Here is a 25,097-nt window from a genome sequence, read left to right as displayed (position 1 = left end):
AACTATTCATATACATAGAAATTCTGACCAGAGGTGCCCAAACTTTGTAAGATAATAGGAACTGGAGCCTGATGATTGGTACATTTTAAAACTAGAACAATGTTTGCCTATGACAAAGAACTCGAAGATTACATGATTCTTATCTGCCTTTTTATCATGTTTAGTACTGTTATACTTTTTGCTTCTGGTCAAGAAAAGCAGTTCCGTTTTAATCATTTGCCAAGTTAAATAGTTTCTAATTCCTTTAGTATTTTATTTCATTCTGCTCTGCTGGTTTTAGCCCCTGGACTGATTTGTTGTTGCCCAAAAACGGAGCCATAAAAGAGAAGAATAAGAATCCTGTGCCGACTGATAGTTGCTGGATGTACTAAATTCCACTGCAGTTCTCTGAGGAACTCTGCATATATCTTCTACTGTCAATATTTCACAGTGGTAAATACACTTTTATTGGGCTACTGGGTGTGGGTTTAATCTCTAAACCACTGTGTAATGTAGACCACACTGGAGTCTACAGCTTGTAAGTAGATTGTGAGGAGTAGTAATGCAGTAATAGTGTAAATCGTACATGCAAATGATCAGTTCAAATATAATAATGCTTGAATACCACCCCAAAAAATCCAAACCTTTAACTTCATATTTAATATTGTTTCATAAGCAACACACACACACACATATTCGAAAAATATTTTATTTTAAAATATCTTCAGAGTTCACGGTGCATAATTCCCCCGCGCCCCCCCTCGTGATGAATAGGAAGACGTTGATCACAGAATTCACTTCCGTGCATCTGAGTATGAGGCATCCAAATGAAGTGCAGGAGAGTTTGTCTGTAACTCATATGGCTCCTACTGTCAAATTTGTAACACAGTATAAGTGCTTTGAGTGCATATCTGAAACTGATGCAAGCAAGTCTTTTTTTTTGTCTTTTTTTCCTTTTTTGCAGCAGAGCATCAACACAAATCTCAAATACATGTCCACAGATGCTCCGTTCAGTGTAACAGTCTTAGATTTGCCTTTGCTGGCTCCTTTGTTCAGTGTGAGAACGTCCACAGTTGGCAGGTGAATCACTGGTAAACAAAACACTCACCTGAAAGCAGATTAGACCTACCTATTCTAAAAACTGACCCTGAACGTCTTAGTGTGGTCACATGACCAGCGGACGGCAACAACGGCTGAACACTGTTAGAGAACGCAACACAAATATCCCCGAACCAGTACAGTGCCGTCGAAAGTTTGGACACACCTGATTGGAAGTATATATCACAACTATGCAAGTCAAGCAAATGGAGTAGTTGACCTGAAACACCTAGCATCTGGCGCACAGTCCGAATGGAGCAGGTGAAGAAGGACTGACTGGCAGAAGAGGGTTGACATTTACAGCCAATGTCAAAACATCCCAACAGCAGCAAAGCGAGAATTCAGTCCTCGACTTGTGCACAACTTGCCTGAAATGAGCGAGTATGTTGGCAGGTACCTCTGTGAACGTCTGTGCAAGTGCCAGACGCTGCCTTAAGTGTAATTCAAACTTAACATGTGCTTCCTCCAAAGCCAGCCAACTGCATCTACTCAAGATGCTGCTCACAGCATGGTCACTGAACAGCTGCCCACGCTTTGAGGAGACACTTAGCTACCCAGTTCAGCATACCTGAGCTAACAGACGCCCATGATCAGCTAGCATTGCGGTAACGAATATGTATGTCTGAGACTGAAGTTGAAGCATGTGAATGAATTTATTTCCCAAAAAATTTAAAAAGACCTATTTTTGAAATGCTTATCATTGCAAAAAAAAAACAACTTCTTCTTTTCTTTCATTTTAAAGGTACTTCTCATTTTGCGAGTTCAGACTATACCAACAGTATGTAGGATATGATATGGGAGGAGACTGTGGGAGATGGGAGAGAACTCTGGGCTGGAGATCAGGTGGCTTCTGCTTTTTGGTAGAAAGCCAGACCTCTCTCTGATAAACAGAGTTAGGAATGAGAGATACGGCAGAGGGAGTAGATGGTGGAGGGTTTATGTTTATTAATTATTTATTTGAATTATATAAAGCTCTTTGAATGGTCTTTGTGTATGAAACGTGGTGTATAACCAATCTCGCCCTGTCTTGCATCATTTGTAAAGCGGCTGTACATATGATCAGTGGACCAGCAGAAATGCACCAAAACATCTGGGTCCAAACTTTCTCACATCAACTTACATTAAAAGTCTGGACATCTCCTGTGAAGTTACCATTGTGGAAATACTTTTCTGGACAGCGACAATGTTTAGGAAATTCTTCGAGACTGTTAGAAAAGCAAGAAGTAGAATAGAAAAGCCTATTTTAAATACTACAAAAGAACCTCCTGGAGTAGGTGTGTCCAAACTTCGGATGGGTTCTGTACATAATGCACACAGAGCCCTCATTGACTGAGCATAGCGCTGTTGTTGCTCAGAGTATAGATTACAGTAATCTGGCACTGTAAATTGAACCTCTGTTCTCAGTTCTTCTTTTCCTTTTCTCCCTTTTCTCCTCCACAGGAGAGTCATTATTGCACGTGATGTAATACAATACAATCAATAAAAACATCCTTAGCAAATACGAGGAAACACAGTTTCGGCAAGGAGCGTCCATCAATGTGACATCAGAGATAGCTTCAGTAACAGTGGCAACTGTGAAGTCTTTTGCACCTCCTCATTTTCTTCTGTGTTACTTCATTTCTAAACCTTCTTGGCATGAATGACTCGGATGGCTTTGGCTCTACACCTCTATAGTCTTGTAGTAGATTCTAGAATAGATGTTGTCCAACTGGCTGTGCAGGGCATGGAAGGAGGGCCGTTTGGAGCTCTCTGCAGCCCAGCACTCCATCATCATGCGGTAGATGTTGGGAGGGCAACGGCTCGGACTTGGCAACCTGTAGCCTGATGCTAAAATCTCCAACACTTCTTTATTGTTCTTACCTGTGGAAGGGGAAAAATCACAGTCTCACATCTTAAGTTGTGAAAAAGGACATCGCCTTTTCAAGCTATCACCGTTGCGACTTCAAGTTAGATGCTGTTACCATGCTGCCAGTATTATATGTTAGCATGTACATGCGTAGTTGAAAGAAAAAAATCAAATGCAACAATTCTCATTAAGGTTGAATGGGCACAAATCAAAATGTATATTTAGCCTGCTGCCTGCCATCAGCAGCCGGAGCCCAAGAGAGCACAATTGGCCTTGCTCTCCCCGGTGGGTGGATGTCTTTCTCTCTCTCTCTCTCTCTCTCGCTCTCCCCGAATCTGATCTGATTCAATTCTAAGAGATCTGATTTTTTTAGCTTCAGTCTTGTGATTCATACATCTAAAGTTGGCAATAAGAAGATTGAGGTTTTGTATGTAATAAAAATCTGGTTAAAAGAGAACAGTTATCAAGAGAACAAGTGGACAGGCAGCTCGTATCCGATTTTCTGGCATGTATAATGTAAACAGGAATGCAAAAACTCAAAGCAGTGGTTCCAGTTCCAATTAAATCTGGACATGTGACTTCATGTGATTTCTTTTTTCAATTAAATCTATTTCTTCATATCAACATGTATGACAAGAAATTGTTTAGGCAGCTTACAATAACTGGTAGACAGATAGGTATGTAACAGTGCTATGTTTGCCATGTTGTCATATAAATGTTTTCATTTTTTAATACACTGAGTCACAGCCAAAAAATCATGTGCGTCATGTATATCATTAAACAGCAGTGTGTTATGCAGAACCCATTTAAAGGGCTTTAGAAGTCACCTGTAATTCTAACCTGCCTTAGTCAGTGTATAGATAAGAATAATAATAATGAATTAACAGGTCACATGTCATGTGTACATGAAGTAGGTTTGCAGGGGGATTGTCTCATACCCTCATAGGGCATCTTCCCTCGTGACATCATCTCGTAAAGCAGCACTCCAAAGGACCAGACGTCAGATTTAACTGAGAACCGCTGGTGCAGAGCAGCCTCTGGAGCTGTCCAACGCACAGGGATCTTAGTGTTCCTACTGGCCGTGTACACACTATCCTACAAGCACACACACACACATCCAAAACCAAAATATTTACATTTTTATACTTATATATGTATATGAAAAGTTACAGATTTACTAAGCTCTGATGAGGTGGATGACAATAATTACTATAGCAAATGTATACCAATTGTTTTGACAGTAATTTGTAATACACACACTTAATATTTCACATTTCGACAATATGAACATGTTTTGTATCATGATCTCCAAAAAAGGTCAGACTGTCCTGGGGTGACACTTCAGAAGGTCAGGTCAAGTCATAGCCTTTACCTTTATAATGCGAGCCAGACCAAAATCAGCCACTTTACACTCCAGCTCACTTCCCACCAGGATGTTTCGGGCAGCCAGGTCTCGATGGACAATGTGCCGGTCCTCCAGGTAGGCCATGCCCTCTGCCACTTGACAGGCCATGTAGATGAGATGAGCTGAGGTCAAAACCTGGCCTTCAGGAGCTATGGCACAGCAAGGGGTAGAGAAAAGGAGAGATAATTCATACTCATTAGTGTGGAATATACAGTTACAGGTTTAAGGCTACTGGTTCCAAGGCCATTGCCCTTAAACACACTTCAAATGCCACAAAGTTCATGTATAGCACCGTCATAAAAATGAGATTTAAAGAAAATCAGTGTTCAGAAAATCAATGTCCTAATGGGTCTGTAGAGCCAGGTTTTCAACAGAGGCAATTATTTCTCTCACTATGTAGTAGAACCAACAAGTAGCACCACTAGGATGTCAGTTTCTAAAAATCATACTAATGCAACAGCACACCTGAATCAGCCATAGTAATAGGAAATGTAAACACCAGCCACAATAATATGTATTGTATTAAACACAGCAGAAAGAGGTACAGTGTTATACTGGATCAGATTTATACCATACGCAGCAGACTGTTCTAAAGGAGTATTCTCTAAAGATTTATAGAACCTGGTAAATGAAGAATAGGATGAACAAGATTGAGCATACACTTGAACAAACGGAGCTCAAGGACACTGGTTGATGACAAATGGCTCCAACTCTAAACCTAGAGGAAGCAGCCAATATATCAAACTTAAATTGCTCACCTCACCACTGGGCAATGCAAACACAGTCAGAGCAGCTCATTATTCTTTCGCTGTACTACAGACTAGAGGTTAGGTAAACCTGTGCATGTTCTACAATATGTGTTCATGTCACTGCAGTTACTGCTAAATTAGACACAGATTACAGAGGTGAAACTGCCTTGTATACGCGTAACGCTGCTGTCCAATGAAAACAAAATCTTCATTTTTATCCGTTTGTAGTTTTCTCCATTGCTTAAACCCTGAATAAATAGACCAATATAAATGCTCTGTTATTTTACACTGATTCCATTTTCATGTTTGATACATTTCTATAAAATAATTCTAAGTAATAAGTAATATTACGTTAGAAGGGGCTTTAGTAATGTCCACTTTCATTCTGCAAGCAGACACTATCCAACTCTCTTTTTCTAGTGGTATTTCAGTCTCTGCCTTTGGACATTACACATGTTAATGCTGTAACCTTCTTATACCCACCTTCGACACCTAGGTGATTTCCTGGTGATCCTACAACCAGGTCATCATTGCTCTGTTTTAAACTGAACATTTATTTCTTTATGGTGAATCATAAGGCGATGGATTTCCTGGAAATGTGTGTGTCAACAATAGCAGAGCACTAAAGGATCACTGACAAAGTCACTTCATTCACAGACGCTTCCAACTTGTTCTCTCATTTACATTCTTTTAACTGAACTACAGGGCGTCACCTCACATGTTAACTTACTAGTGCTGGTAACCAAAAATATGGCTGTCTGTAATATATATATGTTATTTGTCTCATAAACACTTGATAAGCCCACTGTTGGCTGATAAGGAGAGCTGTTTGACATGGGTAAGTTAATTCAGGTACAAATCCCACTTATTCCATACAAGTGCAAACAGCCTACACCACACCCCTGAAAGGGTGGGACTGACAAAGCTTACGGTCATAGCTTAGTCTGCTGTACTGGAAAAGTGGGTCAAGTAGTTCAACAGCGACATGTGAAACTTCACCTGCTTTTTTTTATTAGTCTATTTAAAAACGCAGTGACTGTACTAACTGCACTGACTAACAGCATGGTGTGTTCATCTCACTGTAATAAGAATGTACTCTTTAGATAATACACTTCTAATGTGTCTTTAAAACTAATGAAGGTGGCTCTGGGAATCAAAGCATCAAACAAGCAGTGGCATGGCTGGATAATGACAACATGCTTTATTGGTATTGCCAAAAAAATAGCTGCAGGAATCAGGCTGCTAATTATTATTAATAATGCCTGGCATTAGTCATGGTGCCAACAGATTCGTGTTAACCTTCTCAAGAAAGTCCTACTTCTCCTACAGCTGTCTGTGCATTTGCACATCTCTGTCAGCAATGGGTGCAACTTAAAGTAGCCGAATGCATTCACCAGAAGGTGTCCACAAACATTTGGACAGACAGTGCATATGCAAATGTAATGTATCTTTGAGTTTTTGAAAAGCGCTTAATAAAAATAAAGTATTATGATGCATATCCAAGATGCATTCGACAATCCCCCACTACAAACAAAACATCAAAAATAATTGCAGTGCAACAAGCAAATTTGCATAATCCATCCTAAACAAGAATCGCATTTCTGTCTGACTAATCAGAGTCACATTTTACTACCCAGTGTAAATGCATGTAGATAAAATCTTATCAGGTAACAATCCAGATACTGGTCACATCAAGTGGTCAGGTGTGAAAAGGTGTCAGTGTGTTTAGTAGGCTTAGCAAGACAGGCTACTAACTGTGGTCAAGTGTAAATGTTCCTTCTCATCAAAAACAGAATTACAGGGGCATAGTTTTACCCCGTAGTTCTCTAAAAGCAGAGTTTGGGGAACAATAACATTAATCTGGTCTACTGCTGTATTTGATATATGTTTTTATGACAGTACTTATGACAGTTATTCCTGTCTCGGGCAGAATATGTCCAATTTGTGTCTGAAAGAACTTCAGGCCCGTCATGTGAATGCATGTGCAGAATTTAATTAGTTTGGTTCCAGAAATAGCAAGGTATTAGCATCTGAAAGGAGAAATCTAATTTTAGAGCATGCTGCTGTGCAAGCAGGAGTAATCTCAGGGCACTTACTGGCGAGGTAGGACTTGAGGCTGCCTTTGGTCATGAGTTCAGTGATGATGTAGACAGGTTCTCCTCGTGTGCACAGTGCAAGCAGCTGAATGAGCTTAGGGTGGTGAAGATTCTTCAGAGCATGGACCTCCTTCACAAACTCATCCAGTTTAGTGTCCTCTGCATAAGATAGACAGAGACAGAATGGTGAGTTTTAGCACAAGAGCAGAAGCATTTTACTATGAGGTGGTTTACAGCAAAACTGGTAAGATGTCTGACCATGGTCACAGAATTAAGTGTCGGAGTTTAAAAAACTAACACATTTTTCTAAGAATCAGTACCATAACTACTGGAAAAGTTTCCCCCATTGACATCATTAGACTCTTTCAGGCTGATAGATACTCTTTCCTTTGGCATAAGCTGTTTAGTAAAGCGAGCCTACTTTAGCAGTCATTGGAAAGAAAATGCTTGTTATCAAACTATGCAGGCCTATGTACTGCATAAATAGTACAGAATAAAAAAACATCTAATGTCAAAGTGAAAACTACAGGGTAATATCAGTAAATACAAATATACAATACAAAATAACAGACTGCATCTAATTCAACAAAGCTCCAGATATTTGGTGCTAGTAGTCTCACAGTCTGAGTGCAGTGAGTCTCAAGTGATTGTAGTATGAAGATTCTAGTCCAGAAGGTCCAGCCACTGGTTAATCAGTACTTCTGGCTACAAATACAGCATGAAGATATTATTAAGCACAAAACATCCTGGTTACTGGACTACCGTTAAGAAATGGAAGAAATATGACATATGTATAAATCTTCTTAGAGCAAGCCATCCTCACAAACTGTGTGAGTGACCGTGCAAGTAAGAGACTAGTGAGGGAGACCACCAAGACACCTTTGATTATGTGCAGTAGGAGGTCTTCAAAATGCGTGCTGCTAACAGGTGTGAGTTGTTTCAGAGTAGTTGTTGGGTTGCTATTCTTTGCAACGGGCACATAACAGATGTTTTGAAAAAGCTGAACTGACATTTGCAATCCAGTGTGTGTGTGTGTGTGTGTGTGTGTGTGTGTGTAACTGCTCAGTGCAACAATCGCTGTTTTTCTTTGTTCTCCAGTACAAAAGATTTGAAAAACAAAGTAATGATAGTGCAGCTAAAGTTCATATTGTTAGCATGAACTTAGGTATGTAGTGAAATATCAAGTATTTTTTAGCTCTTTCTATTTATAGTCCTCCCATTTTTGGTATAACTAGCATCTTTAGAAGAAGCAACTTGCAACAGGGCTTTCTTGTCCATTCAAAGCTTAGCTAGCACAGATAGAGGCTAGACACAAAGCCACTCTTGATATTCTAGGAACCAAAGTAACTGGACGAGTGTTTGCTTCTTGAGCACAGGCATTTTACTACAGCATTATTTAGTGTACAGGAGTACTAGTGAAACAGTTCTCACAGGGTGCCTCAAAGATTTCTGAATGGAGCAGGATTATGATCTGAAACTCAGCTAAGCAAACGTGCTATACATGGCCCAATCAATCCCTTGCCCTGAGGATGCATTTCACTCACTAGAGCTAGGGTAGGGTAGATACCCAGTGATATCAATGGGTCACAGACCTCAGACAGTCACCAAACACAACACAAAGGATCTGCAACCAGTTACTAAGTTTTGGTATCGACAAATATCTACACTATATGTCTAAATGTTTATGGACGTCCCTACTTTAAATTGCACCCATTGTTGACACAGATGTGCAAATGCACATACACAACTTGTCTACTCCCTGTAAAGAAGTATTGACTCTCTGGAGCAGATAAACATGAACCTACTGGAATCGTGCCTAAGGCCATGTGTGGGCTAGAGGCATATAAAGCCCCCCAGCATTGAACACTTTTAGGATGGGTTGGGGAGTTGGAGATGAAGAGGCGTGGTAATATTCCTAACATCCTGACTTTCAGTCATTGAATGCAATCAAATCCCCACAGCAATGCTGCAAAATCTAGTAGAATTCCTTTCCTAGACAGTAGAGATAGTTACTCCAACAAAATCACTGTTTTTACAACCTTTGGTTTCAGGAAGAAACAAGAATGTGCAGGTGTCCTAACACTTTTGTCCATGTAGTGTATGTGGCCAATTTCAGCATAAAGGATCGATAGGATATTGAAGGGAATCAGTGTGTTTCTTCCTGTGGGGTAGTGGAGTGTGGAAGTAGTTTGAGTATGATAGCCTACTTTTTGATTTTCATTCTAAGTGTAGTGCATACATTATTCATTCATTCATCTTCCTATCTGCTTCTTCCTGGTCATTACGCATCCGGAGCCTACCCGGAATCATTGGGTGCAAGGCAGGAATGTGCTTCAACAAAAACAGCTCATTTTAAAGGAAAAAAAAGAGGCATTGTGCCAAATCACAACACAGTTAATTTGTCCAACTGGCGCCAATAACCAATGGGGCAGTATATAACAATATCTGTGATTCCTTTATGGTTTGTCCAACACAGATGTACATATTCTCAAAATATATCTCCACTTTACACTCTAATTCACACATCTGAGGTCACTGTCCAATTATGCACAGAGTGCATTGAAAGTGACCTGTGCAGCACCTGCTTTAAGTTATGAAAGTGCTGGTATTTCTTGTCAGGCTTGCTAAGATAACATCTAACATGAGGTGAAAGGTAGCGTGTGTCTGCCCTTCACACTCAGCAAACAGTGCAGAGTTCACAAGTTTGAAAACCATAATGGCTGAAGTCCACTCATAATATTTCAATAACAGAACAAAAACTAATGACTACAGCACAACAGCTTCCAGCAAGGAGAGTCAGACAATGAGCCCGTCACGTACGCTCAAACACACCCCACACTGCTCTTCTGATGCTGCTAACTGATGTGAACAATCATGTGTGTCCTGAGAGTGAAAATGCACACTGAAGAATGAGGAAGGATGATGGCATTCTGTGGTAAGCTGCCAGTTTTTTTACACAAAGCTTCCTCTATGTGGTAACAGAGTCAGTGCTTTCAGCTGTGGCTACACAGGTGTGATTGGGGCATGCGGGTGTGTGAACATATGTCAGTGTGTGAGAGAGAGGGAGAAATGGTGTGAGAATCTGGGAAGTGTTATTAGTTAAGACAATTCCGTCTCTCAGTTCCTCCTGTAGCGTTCTTTCACTTTGGCCATACTGAGCACAAGCTTTACCACGGCCCTCTCTCCACTTTTGAGCAATAGTATGTAGTGGTGGTTTGAGACGGAAGTGAACTGCAGATTTTTCGCAAATGTTTAACCATAACAGTGTGGAGTACAGTTTTACTGTTGCTGTTACTGTTTACAGCAATTATGTCCTCAATCTGGATGCAGAGAGAGAACGGAGCGTGTGGATAAAACCGCTACAGTTTGTAAACACTGAGCTATGAGAGCCAGAAGCTAACACATTAAGCACGGCCACACTCTGGTGTGTCAGTGGAGAGCAGAGTTCTATTAGTGTGAGGAGTGGGAGTCTCACATGGACACGGGCTGAGTGTGAAAAGGCGAAATCTTCAAGTAAGTCAACCTTAGAATGACAGACTAACTATTACATTTTACTGTGGAATGTATGTATGGAGCGTGAGAAAGAGGTGATCACTCCACTCAACTGCTACGTCACAAACAGATTGTGCCAAAATAAAAGTCACTAATAGAAACAAACTGATATGGTCTGTGGAGTGCTGCGAGAGGGAGACAGTTTTTGTACTGTTTGACTTACCTTGTTTAAGCATTTTGATGGCCACTCTCTGGTTCTTGGTGGTCCATACAGCTTCCCAAACTTCACCAAAGTGCCCCTCCCCCAGCTTTCTGTTCAGCTTGAACTCTTCTCTTGGCCTTTCCCATGGTTCCATGTCAAACAGCTCCCTCTGTGTGCACACAAACACACACACACACACACACACACACACCATGTTAAATCATTATACTTGCCACTCCTTACTTTCACATATGGCAAATCAGACCCAATTTGTAACCTTAAGGCAGACCCTATGGCTTTATCTTCACACAGAACAGATTGAAAGATTGAATTTTAAAGCACCTCTACTCTAACTGCAGTTGGAGACATGGTCTTGTAAAGAGGTGTTTAAAGATGTGGCATTATACTACTAACACAGCTACAACCATTCCCTAACAGACCATAGTGAGTACTGAATGAATCTGTGTGGGGGTTTGCTTGTGTGTACATTTATAAATATACACTTGACAATTGGATCCATGGAGAAATTGAGATGTTTCAGTAGTAATTTGAAAGATATTATAAAACCTCAGACTTGAAAATTGTATTTAAGTCAGACTAATAAGCCAACAATAATATACACTGGAAATAATGGCAGTCTACAGTTTTGTCTAGATCTAGTTTTGAAATATTAGTTTCCCTAATACAGTGTATGCTAAATCTAATACAAATGTGATGCCTTGTCTTTGATTGAGCCAATAGCAAGATCAGACAGCCATAGTTGAAAATCTCACCTATCATGTCGACAGGGTTACAAAACAGCACCAGAAATGAGCCAATTCAAACTGCTGGGTAAAAAACCCTGAATGAACATCTACCAATTAAAGCCTGGTGTGCTTTACACACATGCAGGGAATGTGATCAGTGTGATCAATTGAGTAGGTGAGTGAGTGAGTGCATTTGCTATGTTCCTTCGACCTTCGAGTGACAATTCCTTGATAATTCCTTAGCCTGAAGGACATAAACAGCACTAAACATCCATAAACATGTCACAGGATATAAAGTAATTCTGTATGACAGATCAAATGCAATTGATTAATGCTCACCTAGAATATGTATACTTTAGTAACTATTCTTAAGATGGACAGGTTTAACAGAATTCAATTAAATCCACTGAATTTAGATGGATGGATGGGTGGATAGATAGATAGATAGATAGATAGATAGATAGATAGATAGATAGATTGATAGATACTTTATTGACCTCGAAAGAAATGTAGCATGAAACTTTTTTCCAGGTTCCAGATTAAAATCCTAAATAACAGCAAATTTGCTAACCTTAGCTCGATTCATGTATCAAAAAAGTACACACAATTTGTCACACAATAAAAATCCTTTTAAATGAACACTGTAAATGTCTGTATTTAGACAACCTCACTTGTGCGCTATAGTGTCTCATTATACACAACCTGTAAAACCTCCAATTTCGCAACAGCAGTTACAAAATAACGCATATGTGGGCGGAGCATGGATAGATCAAGTAAATGAAAACCTGAATGAAAGATTTAAGCGGACAAGATGCTCATACGTGAATGTTGTCCCTTAAAGCCTTTTCTTTTCAGTGTTGACTTCCAATGACCAGTGGTAATAAAAGCTCACATACAGTCTCTCTCCCATTCAGGCTCTATCAGCACTCTATTAGGGCTGCACAATGTAACATTTCAGTACCGCTATCGCAATGTGGGCATGCACAATAGTCACATGACAGGACACACAAAGTCATGTAAGGCAATTTCAATTACATGTTGTAACTTTCCTGCTGCTTGATGCAAAAGAAAAAATATCTTGTTTTTAATGACAGATCTACCAGAGGCAGACTCTCTCATTTATTTGAATCCAGTCTTGGATACACAGATTGTATCATTAATATTATGACTTTACATCAATGACTTCTGATTTCTATCATTGGAAAAAAATAAAATAATATAGTTATAGTTATAATGTTTCTTTCATATATATTATGCAGCCCCACACTATTTTGCTAGCCCTGAATGTTAAAAATATTTTAATTCAGATATACCAATAAAAATAAATGAAATGTCATCATTCATGATGTGTAAACTGTTATCCTATGTTAAAGTACAGTAAGGAGTATATTACCTGCTGCACGCAAGGCTGGTCCAGCGAGCATCCCAGACTCCTGGGGTTGTTCTGGTAATATCTGATAAGCTCATCCAGAGTGGCAAAAGAGATCTTATCAGACACAAAGTAAGCACCAATTGCAGAGCGATGAATACGAAAATGGAAGACATTTTTGTCGCTTCTGGCTGTGAAACAAATGACAAAATCCATTAGACATTCAGATATTATCGTCCTGAGTTAATATTCTTACTGTAAGACTGAAGAAAAACCCCTGTCCATACTTTGGTATTATGACATTCACAATATAAACACTGCCCACATTTTCAGTAAAACAACTAGATTTTAACCAAAACACTATTAAAAATAATTGTATAATGACATATTTATTAAGACAGTGAATTACACAACAATTTGCTCTTATTTTTGTTTACATTTATTTATCGACAGGTTTGTGTCTGTATTTGATATAAAAAAAGACAAAAAATGTGACAAAAATAATAAACAGGCAGTTTCTTTCCACAAACCAAGACTGCAAGTTCTTAACACAAACACAAATGTCTTACTGACTCTGCTAGAATCCACACCGAATCCCTCTGCTCATCTCATTGATATACAGGTGAGAAATAATTCATAAAAAGTGCACCACGCTTTTGTTATCACCTGCAGTAACTGCAACTTTTTTCAGGTTTAAAACATCATAATATTCTGAAATATTTTGCTTTGATAACTAACTTCTTTAATTATAAAAAGCAAATCAATACACATCTTTTAATTATTCTTTCATAACATAAACATATACAGTCACCTAGCACTTCATTAGGAACACCTGTACATCTACTGATCCACATGGTTATTAGTCAACTGTGTGGCTGCAGTACAATACATAAAACCATGCCTATATGGACCAGCACCTTCAGATAATGTTCACACCAACCATCAGAATGGGGAAAATGCGATCTCAATGGTTTGGAGCATAGCATGATTCTTGGTACCAGACAGGCTGGCTTGAGTGTTTCTAGAACTGCGGATCTCCTGGTCTGTTCAGCACGACAGAAATATCTTGTTGGTGACAGAGGTCAACAGAGAATGGCCTGACGAAAAGGGTACAGTAATTCAGATAACCAGTCTGTACTGATTGCATCACAGAATGCGCAACACATTTAACCAAGAGGCTACAACAGCAGAAGACCACATCAGCTTCCTCTTCTGTCAAAAGAAATACAGAAAGCTGAGGCTGCAGTGGGCGCAGACTCCCCAAAACTGGACAGTTTAAGACTGGTCTCAAATTCTGCTGAGACACACAGATGGTAGGGTCATAATTTGGCACCAACAGCATGAATCTATGGACCTAACCTGCCTGTTGCCAACAGTCCAGGTGGTGTAATGGTGTGGGGAATGTTTTCCTGGAACACTTTGGGCCTGTTAACACCAGTCAGTCATCACTTGAATGCCACAGGATATTTGAGCATTGTTGCTGATCATGCACATGCCTTTTCAACCACATGTTACCCATCTTCTAAAAGCTCCTAACAGCATGATAATGAACCATGTCACAAAGCAGACGTCATCTTAAACTGGTCTGATTGAACTAGACAAAAAGTTCTTCAGTGACCTTCCCAGTTACCGGATCTGAATCCAATAAAACAGCTTTGGGATGTGGTAGAACAGGAGAGTTGCAGCAGAAAACCTTGTGATGCAATCATGTCTATATGGATCCGAATCTTAAAGAAATGTGGAACCTTGTGGAACCCATGCCAAAAAGAGCTGAGACTGGTTTAAAAGCAAGGAGAAGTCCAACTCATTATTGGTATAGTGTTCCTAATAAAGTGCTCTGTGGGTGCACATTTGAGATGATAATAGATTAATAATAATGTATCATAAAGCAAATTACTGACAAGATAAATGTCTTGTAAGTCATAGGCTGTCTCACTCAATCAATAAAATCGAGCCTGATTCTGACAGTATCTTAAATGCAAGGCTAGTGATTTTACTGTGAGTGGTGAAGACAATTATAGAACATACTCTACTGCCCTCCAAAGGGGAAAGAGAACTGCTGACTCAGTGAGTAATAGGCGAAAGTTGGCCAATACGGCATAAGGAACTGCACACACAGATGGTGGAGAAGGGGGGGTGTAATATGGGAAATCCTATGACAATTGCAGAGTCTAGGAGTGAGCTATTGTTCAGCAGAGCAGAAAAAGAGAAGAGAGAAAAAAAAACTTGGGATGGGAACCTTCTGAAGGTGTTGATTAGTCTGCATTAGGTTTTGTAATGTTATATTATGTGAATAATAAAATGATGATAAATAATGAATTTTATTAAATGCATAGTTGCTGTCACATAAAACTGTGTGCCTTCAAAACTTTTCAGGAAAACACCTTAACCTTTAAGGGATGTCATAACTTTTAAAAAATTTTAGTTTTTTAATGACAACAATATTTTTTCCCAGTTTTCACTTTTTGACATAATTGGAATAAACCCACAGAAATGCTCCAAAATGATTGACTTCCATCTAAGGCTATTTTTTTGCACAACAGCTACATATATTTAGAATATTGTGGCAGAGTAAATTATTTAGAATCATCCCACAATCATGATTAAATTAAATCTTTTCAAAAGTCATACTCTTAGTCTAAGCATCACCAGCAGAGCAAATGCAGGTAAGCAAGGTGGATTCATGCTGTTATAGATGGAGAGAAGATATCAAAATACACTTTTGCTGACCTGAAATGGTGTATTCATCACTGTGGCTCTCACTGATTCGAACCAGGAAAGAACCTGTTTTATTCTGGGTAGCCAACAGCAGCTTCTCAGCTTTCTGCCTGTTTATGTTCCCATAGTACCATCTGTCAAACACAAACACACACACAGCCATAAATCGACAAATACACTACAGTACAGAACATATACACTATTCAAATACACTGTAGACTAAATTGTAGTTTGGAGGCTCTGTACTTGAGAAGTAGTAAACACAGACTCTATATCTAACAAACACAATTTTCAGCAAATCACAATACAGATTTACCCTGAAATATCAGTGTGGCACGTGCAAACGCATGCACACCCTAAGCTTTGACATGGTTAGGAAATCAGGCCCAAGACATCACTAATTAAACTTTTCAGCTGAATTATGAATTATAAAATTTACATTATACATTTTAACGACTACCAAACACCTGCTACTCTAAGCATGTGTCTATAGATCTGAAAACTAAACTAAGCACTGCTCAAAGGGGTGGGGAAAACGTTTGATTCTTAGATGCATCTCGATGCAGACCTGGGCGAGTCTGAATCGATTCTTAAATGTCAAAAATCAATTCTGTAAATGTTCACTGAACGTGATTTTGACGGAACGCAGAACTGGCAGTGTTGAAGTGCAGCCCCTTTTCAGTCTGTGGGGTATAAACAACAGAGACACAAGAACTGTGTCTGAAACTGGAGGTAGCTGACTTGATGCCTTGCTGTCCACTGTGTCTCATGAGTCAGTGTTTTAGTGATGAAGGTCTCTGTAACCGAATCATAAAGGCAATAATATGTCTTGACATTGCCAAGGAATCGACAGCTCACTGCTATGATATGAGCGTTCAACTGTGTTTTCATGAGCCATTAGCACTTTCACCCAATGAAAGAGAAGAGCTAGATTACCGAACCTCGATTCAGACATGACTGGGTGCCTTCCTGCCTGTCTGAGTATGCAGCATTTCTTATGTTTCAGACACAGCCAAAGATGGATGAGCAAGAAATCCGACCGGCACCCTCTGCAATAATAGCTAGCGTATGGAAGCACTTTGGCTCTGGTTGGCAGCAACTACAAGCGGGTGCTTTTCATTGCTGCCTGGCCACATTGCTTCAATTTTTCTAATAAAAAACACTGGAAGTAAATTCAATATGGATCATTACAAACACTCTGCTTTAGAAGCACCAATTAGAGTCACACAGTGAGGAAAAGGAAATCCTGTATAGGAAAAAGAAGATACATCAACATGCATCAACAATCGTTTTATTAGCACATCACAGCTCTCTGACTCCAATCAAATACAATTATGAGATACCTACAGAATCCCACCCCAAGGCCACTAGCAGGGAACGGCAGTAAGCAGATAGCCAAGCCATTCAGCTTGCAGTTATTAAGAACAGCATGTCAGGGGAACTGTGAAGGTCAAAATGCGATCTGGAAGGCCAAGAAAATGCTGGTAAGAAAGGCAAATCTAAACCCCAACATGAACCTGCATGAAGGTTTAACTCAAGACGTCAAGAGGATGGTGCATTGTTCCAGTGTGCAGCGTTGCTTGGTATGGTACATGTAGTTCAATACATACAATGTAGACTACATTATGAAGTGTATTACACATCCAATATAGCCATCCACATCCAATATATACCCATATACTGTGTGTACAGTGTACGCTACTATACAAATACACTGAAAGCTTCATTATAGCCTGTAGTAGATTTCATCGCTGTCCCGCCAAAACCATGTATCTGTTCTTTACACCGGGCCAGCATTTCATGATGAATGGACCAATACAGGAATAAAATCTCCAGTGAAAACTTGCCATTTTGGAGATGCAGATGTCATCTATACAATGACAGCTATGCATAGTGTACTGTACATTCACAGTGAAGGCTAAATGATCCTGTACGGTACATATACACCATACACCCGCACTGTGGGCTACATTACAGTGTACAGTATTTACAGTATTTATTCTACAGCTATACTGAACGGTTACAGTCACACTGTGTTCAAATATTGTACATTGATTTTACTGACAGGTGACTGGTGTAGCTGTGGCAGTGTATGACCGCAGCTGTGCCTGCACTCGTACCGGTTTCGTAACAAACACATCTGAGACACCACGGACCCATAATAAGGATGGGTGAGGCACATGCTTGCTCTGAGTAATGAAGCACTGTGGTTTCAGTGAAACTGTGACAGGTGCAGGCATGGCCTAGCGGCCCGGCCTTTACCTGTCCACTGCTGCAGGTGGCAGCCTCCTCGATAATGCATTGTTCTGCTTAAGATAACAAAGCAAACAGTGAATGCTGACTTTATGAAACAGCGCTAATGTGATGAAGGTCAAAGACACAGAAGCTTACTGGAGGTCCAACATCTTAGCTACCTGAATTGGCCACTACACCAGTTCTTCTGTACTGCACCAGTATCACTGTCCATCTCGCACATCTCACAGGACTGACGGACAGCCGACTTTGCCATATTTAGCCTCTTTCAGTTTTCTGTATAAAGACTTGTGTCGAAACCAATGAGGCTACCATCACTTCATCAGACAAACATCCCAGCGGTACCGACCGCTCAGTTCGAGCAGCAGGGGTCGCAGAGCAGCCACACACCCACACACACACACACGTGTTCACACCCCCATCTCCCCAGTCCATCACTCACTTGTACTTGGCGAACTCGTCCTGTACCAGCGCCACGTAGTTGGCCGGCACCAGGCCGGACTCCAGGCTGCCCGTCAGCTTTTTGGCCAGCACGTACTCTCCTCTCTTCTCGATGACGGACAGCTTGTCGCCCTCTCTGACCGACAGCTCCTCCTCGCTGCGGGCTTCGAAGTCGAAGAGGGCGGCGTAGAGCTGCACGGGCTTCTTCCTGGGCGCGGGGATCCGCAGGTCACCTGAAACGGTGCGGATTTCTGTGACGGTGGGTGACGGATAGTGGAGCTCTGGCCATATCCAGTCCCACAGGCGCTTTAGACACGGCATACAGGCGCGGCAGCAGCCCTCCATGCCCAGCCTCTCTGCTGGAGCCCCGCCGTATGAGCCAGGTTAGCCGTAGAGCCACAGTGGCACTTCTAGCCGCTCCGACGTTGGGGCTTTTTGAATTAGCCTAGCCGCCGCGAGACGTTAGCAACGGCCGTTTACGTGGACTGTTTGTTTGAACGCTAACGTTCACGCGCTGCTCGCGCTAGCTGGTTAGAGTTAGTTGGAGCCTCTGTTTCTCCACACACACACACACACACACACACACACACACAGCTCCTGAGGTAAGTTTCTCACTCACGCTGATTTTTTAGAGCTTCTGCCGGATGGTTTAGCTAACGTTATTCGAGTCCATTAGTCCATTAGAGGGTCTCGGTTATTCTCCCCCCCCTCTCGGTCTTCTCCTCTTTCAGTCGGCGCTGCTGTGAGAAAGCGCAGTCAGCGGAAGATCAGGTGAAACCGGTTTGGTGTGTAGGTAGGGATGGAGCACTGGCTAGCGCAAAAATAAGAGCGCACAGGGAATGCGGAAACATGCCGCTGGAGAACAGCTGAAAGAGATGGCTAGATAGAGATGGAAGATGCAAGTTTGCGCCCCTCGAAGACCACCCTCCACCGTGGATGAGTGCAGGGTGCTGAAATCGCGGTGTCTCCCTCCTCTGCGGTGAGGACCGTCGCTCATTATGCGAGCGAGAGGCATCGGGACTGTTTCCCCCCTTTTCCTTTGTAGGAAAAGCAGTGTTAGCGCTTTACCCTAACCAGTAACAACGTAGCTAGTCATTACACTGACGGCCTGTCTTGTTGTGGATAGGTGGGGGAGTGGGTGGGTGGGTTTCATGCACCACGTGCTTTATTCACTGCGCGTCTCTCAGTGGTCCCGAGTGCGGAACTGCTTGTGGTTTATAGTAAAGGCACCTCGATATGGAGATCGTGGATCGATGTCGATATCTGATGTTTTGCATGCACATTGGCTGTGTCTGTCGATGTTGACACATCATTATTATAGCTGGCTGGCTATTAGAAGGACATCTGGATTAGCATTACTAAGCAGTCACAGATGCAGTAATACATCAAATGAATGAAAATGCAGATGTTGTAGCACGATAGGTTAGCCTCGCCAACATCCCACTCTTCCAGAGTAAAACGGACACATCAAATATCAGTCTGAAATATAAAAATCTTAAACGTCTGTCTGATGTCAGTATGTTTTAAGCAAAGTTAGGTTTCTGATCTCTTCCTGCATCCCTGTTTAATATGTGTGAGCAGTCAGCACTTCTGTATAAGGAAACACAGGTCCACTGTTCCTTGCTGGTAGATGTTAGGGAAAGTGTATGTAAATATGTTATGGTCCAGCTAATATCTAAAAAAAACAACAACAACAACAACAACAGGATTAGGAGAATGCATGATTAGAAAATACTTGGTTTAACGCCACACAAAAAAGACTTTGCTTTCAGAATGGTCGTCTCATGTGTCTCGACTATCAGGATTAGATCTGGATTAGGCCAAGCCACATAAAAATGCAAGTGTAAACACACCCAAGAGTCATTTAAGCCAGATACTAATCTGACATTTGAGCCATGCTATAGCAGTGTGAATACATCCGTCTCTCTAAGACACATTCCCCACCACAACTGAAACACCAGTATCAATGAGCGGATTTGCCGATTTCGTCCCACACAGTGATCAGATTACCAGTCTGACTAACCAGACCCCTGTTTCACTACCCAGTGTGAATGCATGTGGCTAAAACCTTATCAGGATACAATCCAGATACCAGTAACAGGAAGTGACCAGGTGTAAATATCATGAATTTGATCTGTATGAGATTAGATCATTATATATATAACAGAACTGGTAGAATATGTATTTAAAAAGATGCTAAAATTATTCTTGTGGTAATTTTACATTTTACTCTTTATGGATAGACTTCATGCCCATCTCACCAAATATACTTACCAGGCATAGCACAACATATGGTCATGGACGTGTGCAACGCCAGTTAGCGGGGATCATCTGGGAAACTTTAAGGTCTTGGGGCCCAACTCAGAGTGAATGTTTTTTGGAGCATCTCCTTGTTGAGTGCATGATGGACCCCACTTATTTTGACTGAATGTAATGAATAACATGCTTAGTATTAACAGGTTTAGTTTAGTAGTCTATAAGGCCTTATTATATTTTAGAAATGGATTATCGGTGCTCCTCATATTTAGTAAGTTACAATACCAGTCCCAGTTTCAGATTGTAACATTTATTTATTAAGCAAAATATTCAAAATGATCAGTCCTGCACAATTGGGTTGGAGGCATTTTGGCTCGTTCCCCTTACTTAGCTTTCGAACTACATCCACAACATTTTCTTTTGGGCTGTGGTCTGGACTTTGCCCATTACAAAAATGCTAAACCGTTTCATCGTAGACTTGCTTGTGTGCTTAGCTTAGTGTTGTTGTCTTTCTGGGTGACATACTAAAGGTTAAGCCTCTTTACACTGAAGGAGATCCTAAAATTCTCCTGTAGAGTTTGTTGGTACAATCCAGAATTTATTTGTCCATCGAAAATGGCTTGCCACCCTGTACCTAAAGCAGAAAAGCACCTTCAAATGATGATCCGATCACCCCCATGCTTAACAGTTGGAGGATGGAGTTTTGTTGGAGCATGGAGCTTGGTTTTCTTCAAACATCTCTTTTCATCTAACCAAAAAATTTTAATAATCTATTTACACAACGTGGAACCAACAGGTATATCCATGAACAAACAGCAGTGAGCAGGAGAGCTTGTTCCTTGCTACCTTGCCATGCACACCATCCTTGTTCAGTGTTTGCCTGAATGGTGGACTTGGGGACACTGCCATTACTCTTAGGCCAACATAGGCCTGTAGCTCTTTACATGTTACTTTGGGGTGTGGTGTTTGTTGACTTACATTATTTGCCGTACCCTTTAAGTGATTTTTGGTGGACGACCACTTCTTAAAAGAGGAACATTTGGGCTGAATTTCCTCAATTTGTATAAAGTGTCAAAGGATTTTAAGGGCTTGAAGACCCCCTCCCTACTCATGCACCCTTTATTTTTTTTATTATTGATCAGTTTTAATGCCATTGTGAATCTACCCATTGCACTTATGGATGGACTTTATATCCATCTCCACATCTATACTTACCAGGCATAGCACAACATATGGTTGTGGATGTGTATGAGGTCAGTGTGGGGATCATCTGGGAACCTTTACTCAGAGTGACTGTTTTTGGGAGCATCCCTTTTGTTGGGTGCATATAAAACTGACATTGTGACTGACAGTGTTCCCACCATTTGGTTGAGCTGAGATGCAGCACAGCTACATAGATCACTACTCACAGTCTAAATGTGGGACTGCATGTAAACAGTTGTACAGACCAGCATGAAACAAGAATCATGCAAGTCTAAAGAATACTAGGGAAATCAAATCTGTACTCAGGTGAAAGTGAAACCCACCTCTGTCAAAATACTCAAGTCTAAGTAATCAAAGTGAATTAAATGGACACACTATGACCCCGTTCACACCTGGTCACTTCATGTGACCAGTATCTGGATTGTATCCTGATCAGATTTTAGCCACATTCATTTACACTGGGTAGTAAAATGCACCTCCGGTTAATTGGATGGAAATCTGGTTGCTGTGAGGTGGAATATGCAAATTTGCTCGTCTTTACTGGTGTTTTAGTCGTACTGGGAGGGATGTGTGGTGGTCGAATGTGTATTGGACAGATGGATGCATTTATACTGCACTTACAACTCCTGAAGTGGTTTGAGTGATCAGATTAGTATCTTGGGTGAGTTTACACTTGCGTTGTTATGAGGCTTGGCCTTATCCAGATATAATCCTGATACTCAAGACATGTAAAATGACCAGGTGTAAACAGTGTCTATGACTATATTATGAAGACTCTGGACTCAATGCCTGCTGTATGTAAGCCTACCTTACTCCCCTGTTTTGCAGCCCCTTTTGTAGCCCACCCTTGCTGAAGGAATGAAACATGCTCACTGGCTCTGTTTGATATATAGCACACGATTTTATTAGCATATTTAGCTTTGTGACGTACAGCTTGGTAAGGGCGAAAACAAAACAAAAAGTCACAATGTCATGTTTTGAAGACATTTTACCTCAGCAGTGACATCTCACTGGAGAAAGCTTCATCTCAAATCATTGGTTTTCATTAATCAAAGTGATATGTTAGGAGCCACCCATGCTGTTCCGCATCAAACAAACAGAAATGAATGTTTTTGTACTTTTTTTTTTCCTTTTTCTTATCTTTCAGTTTCTTCACATAGATATTTGTCAACACTTTTCTAAAGAATTAAAATATTTAGCCACATGTACTGGGAAAAAAAAGTATCCACTGTTATATAGAACACAATAAATATAAAAAAGAATCATTTTTTCATATAATTTATGTGGTAGTAAAGAGGGAAATGGGCTGCCAATAAGACTAACATTTACATAAATAGTCATTTACCTGAGGTTTTTTAGTTTGTTTTTCGTAATTTAATACTTGACGTCAGCCCAGCGAAGGGCGAGTAAATGGCTTTTAATCACAAAAGGAATGGAGTGCCGCGTCCCGGCTAGTAGTCAGAACAGGAGATTGTTTTACAGTAAGCCTTCATGGGTTGTTTTTGTGTGTGTGTGGGTTTTTTTTTTTTTGTCATTCTGCTGTCAGCAGTTTGAGAGAGGGACTGGAGGTTTCGTCTCGATTCAAGGACAGGATTCGCCTAAGCGCTGCTGAAATTGACGTGACACAGGCCCATTTCCCTTCAATAAACAAGAAATCGGATTAAATTAAGCAAAGCATGGGAACAGGAGGAGGAAGAAAAAGAAAAGAAAAGAGAACCGCTTTCGATCAAACCAAACGATGAGAAAACAAGATTTCAAAAATCTGTACATGTAAACATCACACTTCCACTGAGTCCAAAAATGAAGAGGAAATGGAGAGCGTTTCCCATTGGTATATAAGGTACATCATCCAAAGCAGAGCTGACTTCAGCAGCTCCTGATACAGTAAAGCAGGAGAACGAAGGAAACCGAATTCGAGGGAACTCAAGTAAAGACTATGGAGGGAAACCAGGATGATTGGACTGTAGCTGTACACCAGCGCGGTAGAAAAATAAAAAGTCATTTTTTTTCTCCTTACATTTTTGCTGAGCTATACATCTGGCCAAAAACAGACCATTTTTAAGTGTGTCGTTTAGCAGCTACCGTAACCAGAGTCACACCTGAATGCACAGTCTGAACCAAAGGACAATCTCTGTATATATATATATATATATATATGTGTGTGTGTGTGTGTATGCATGTGTACACTGTACATGACTTCTTGTCACTGTCGCTGTGCCTTTAAGAGGTCACATGACTGGTAGACAGCCCGCACTTGTTCCGTATGGTTAATTTCCACCCATCAAATAAACAAAGCCCTGAAGGCCATCTACTCTTGACGTATCCGTCACTTCCATAAGTATAAACTGATTAGGCTTGCAACGGACATCTACAAACAAATGGCAGGAGTGCTAACAACGGAAAGCTGAGCTCCCCAAAGGCAAAGTGTCGTCGCAGCAGAAAACTGAAACCAAGCAGTGCCCCTGCTTCATATTTATTAGCTTCGATATGAGATAAAAAAAAAAAATACAAAGTTAAAGCTGCAGTACTGTTAAACATTTAGGGCTGGTTTCCAAGACCCACGTTGAAAAGGTTTATCTGTGAAAGTAGTCTAGGTTTATTCCATGTCTAGGAAGCCTCCCCCTGTGAACCGATTGTAATGTCTAGGTAAATACACTTTGCCTTTGTTGCCCTATAGGGAACTGAAGCTCCCCCACCCTCCTCTAAATAAGGAATTGCAGAAACAAATGTTCTGGCTGCCCCAAGACTAGTTTAGAGTTAAACAATAAGCAAGGGAAGTGTACATGTTACACTCTTTAGAGCGGGGCATTAGTAGAAGCAGTAGCAGTAGTAGCCTAGTAGTGGTGTTTTTTTTTTAAGGGGTCCAAGCACTCAATGCTGAAATCCCTCCCCCACTCAAGCCTCTTGTTTCAACAGTTCAGTTTCATCAGAACTTTCAATCAAAGTGCCAGCTCCCCCAGACCCAGATTAAGCCTAAGCCGAGCCTAAAAGTTTCAATCTTCAATAGTGAATCACCACTATTCACACTGGCAACTGGCAACTTAGTCCAAGGTTTAGTCCGTGTCCAGAAAACGGGCCCAAAACAAAACAGAACAATGCACTGAAGTAGACTGTCCTTAGTGTATCTCTAGTGCCTGGTGACTTGGGTCTGGTCAACTGCTTCACATATTGACATCCTACATTGGAATGTATAGGCATACAGGATAACGTCACTTGGGATGTTGGAGTTGTACAAAACAGTTCT

At 40.8% G+C, this 25,097-nt stretch overlaps 1 protein-coding gene across 1 annotated transcript; it reads right to left on the bottom strand.

Moving 5' to 3' along the window:
- Nucleotides 1-752: 752 nt before the first annotated feature.
- Nucleotides 753-19,022, bottom strand: srms (src-related kinase lacking C-terminal regulatory tyrosine and N-terminal myristylation sites). The gene is made up of 8 exons (XM_072696428.1): nucleotides 18,396-19,022; nucleotides 15,713-15,834; nucleotides 13,007-13,173; nucleotides 10,889-11,036; nucleotides 7,174-7,332; nucleotides 4,296-4,477; nucleotides 3,862-4,018; nucleotides 753-2,937 (listed from the first exon to the last, which is right to left on the bottom strand). The coding sequence occupies exons 1-8, from the start codon at nucleotides 18,737-18,739 to the stop codon at nucleotides 2,738-2,740; spliced, it is 1,479 nt and encodes a 492-aa protein (XP_072552529.1). The 5' UTR covers nucleotides 18,740-19,022; the 3' UTR covers nucleotides 753-2,737.
- Nucleotides 19,023-25,097: the final 6,075 nt, after the last annotated feature.

Source organism: Salminus brasiliensis, chromosome 14 (assembly GCF_030463535.1).
Source record: "Salminus brasiliensis chromosome 14, fSalBra1.hap2, whole genome shotgun sequence".
Classification (NCBI taxonomy): Eukaryota; Metazoa; Chordata; class Actinopteri; order Characiformes; family Bryconidae; genus Salminus; species Salminus brasiliensis.
This window is presented reverse-complemented; position numbering and strand designations above follow the sequence as displayed.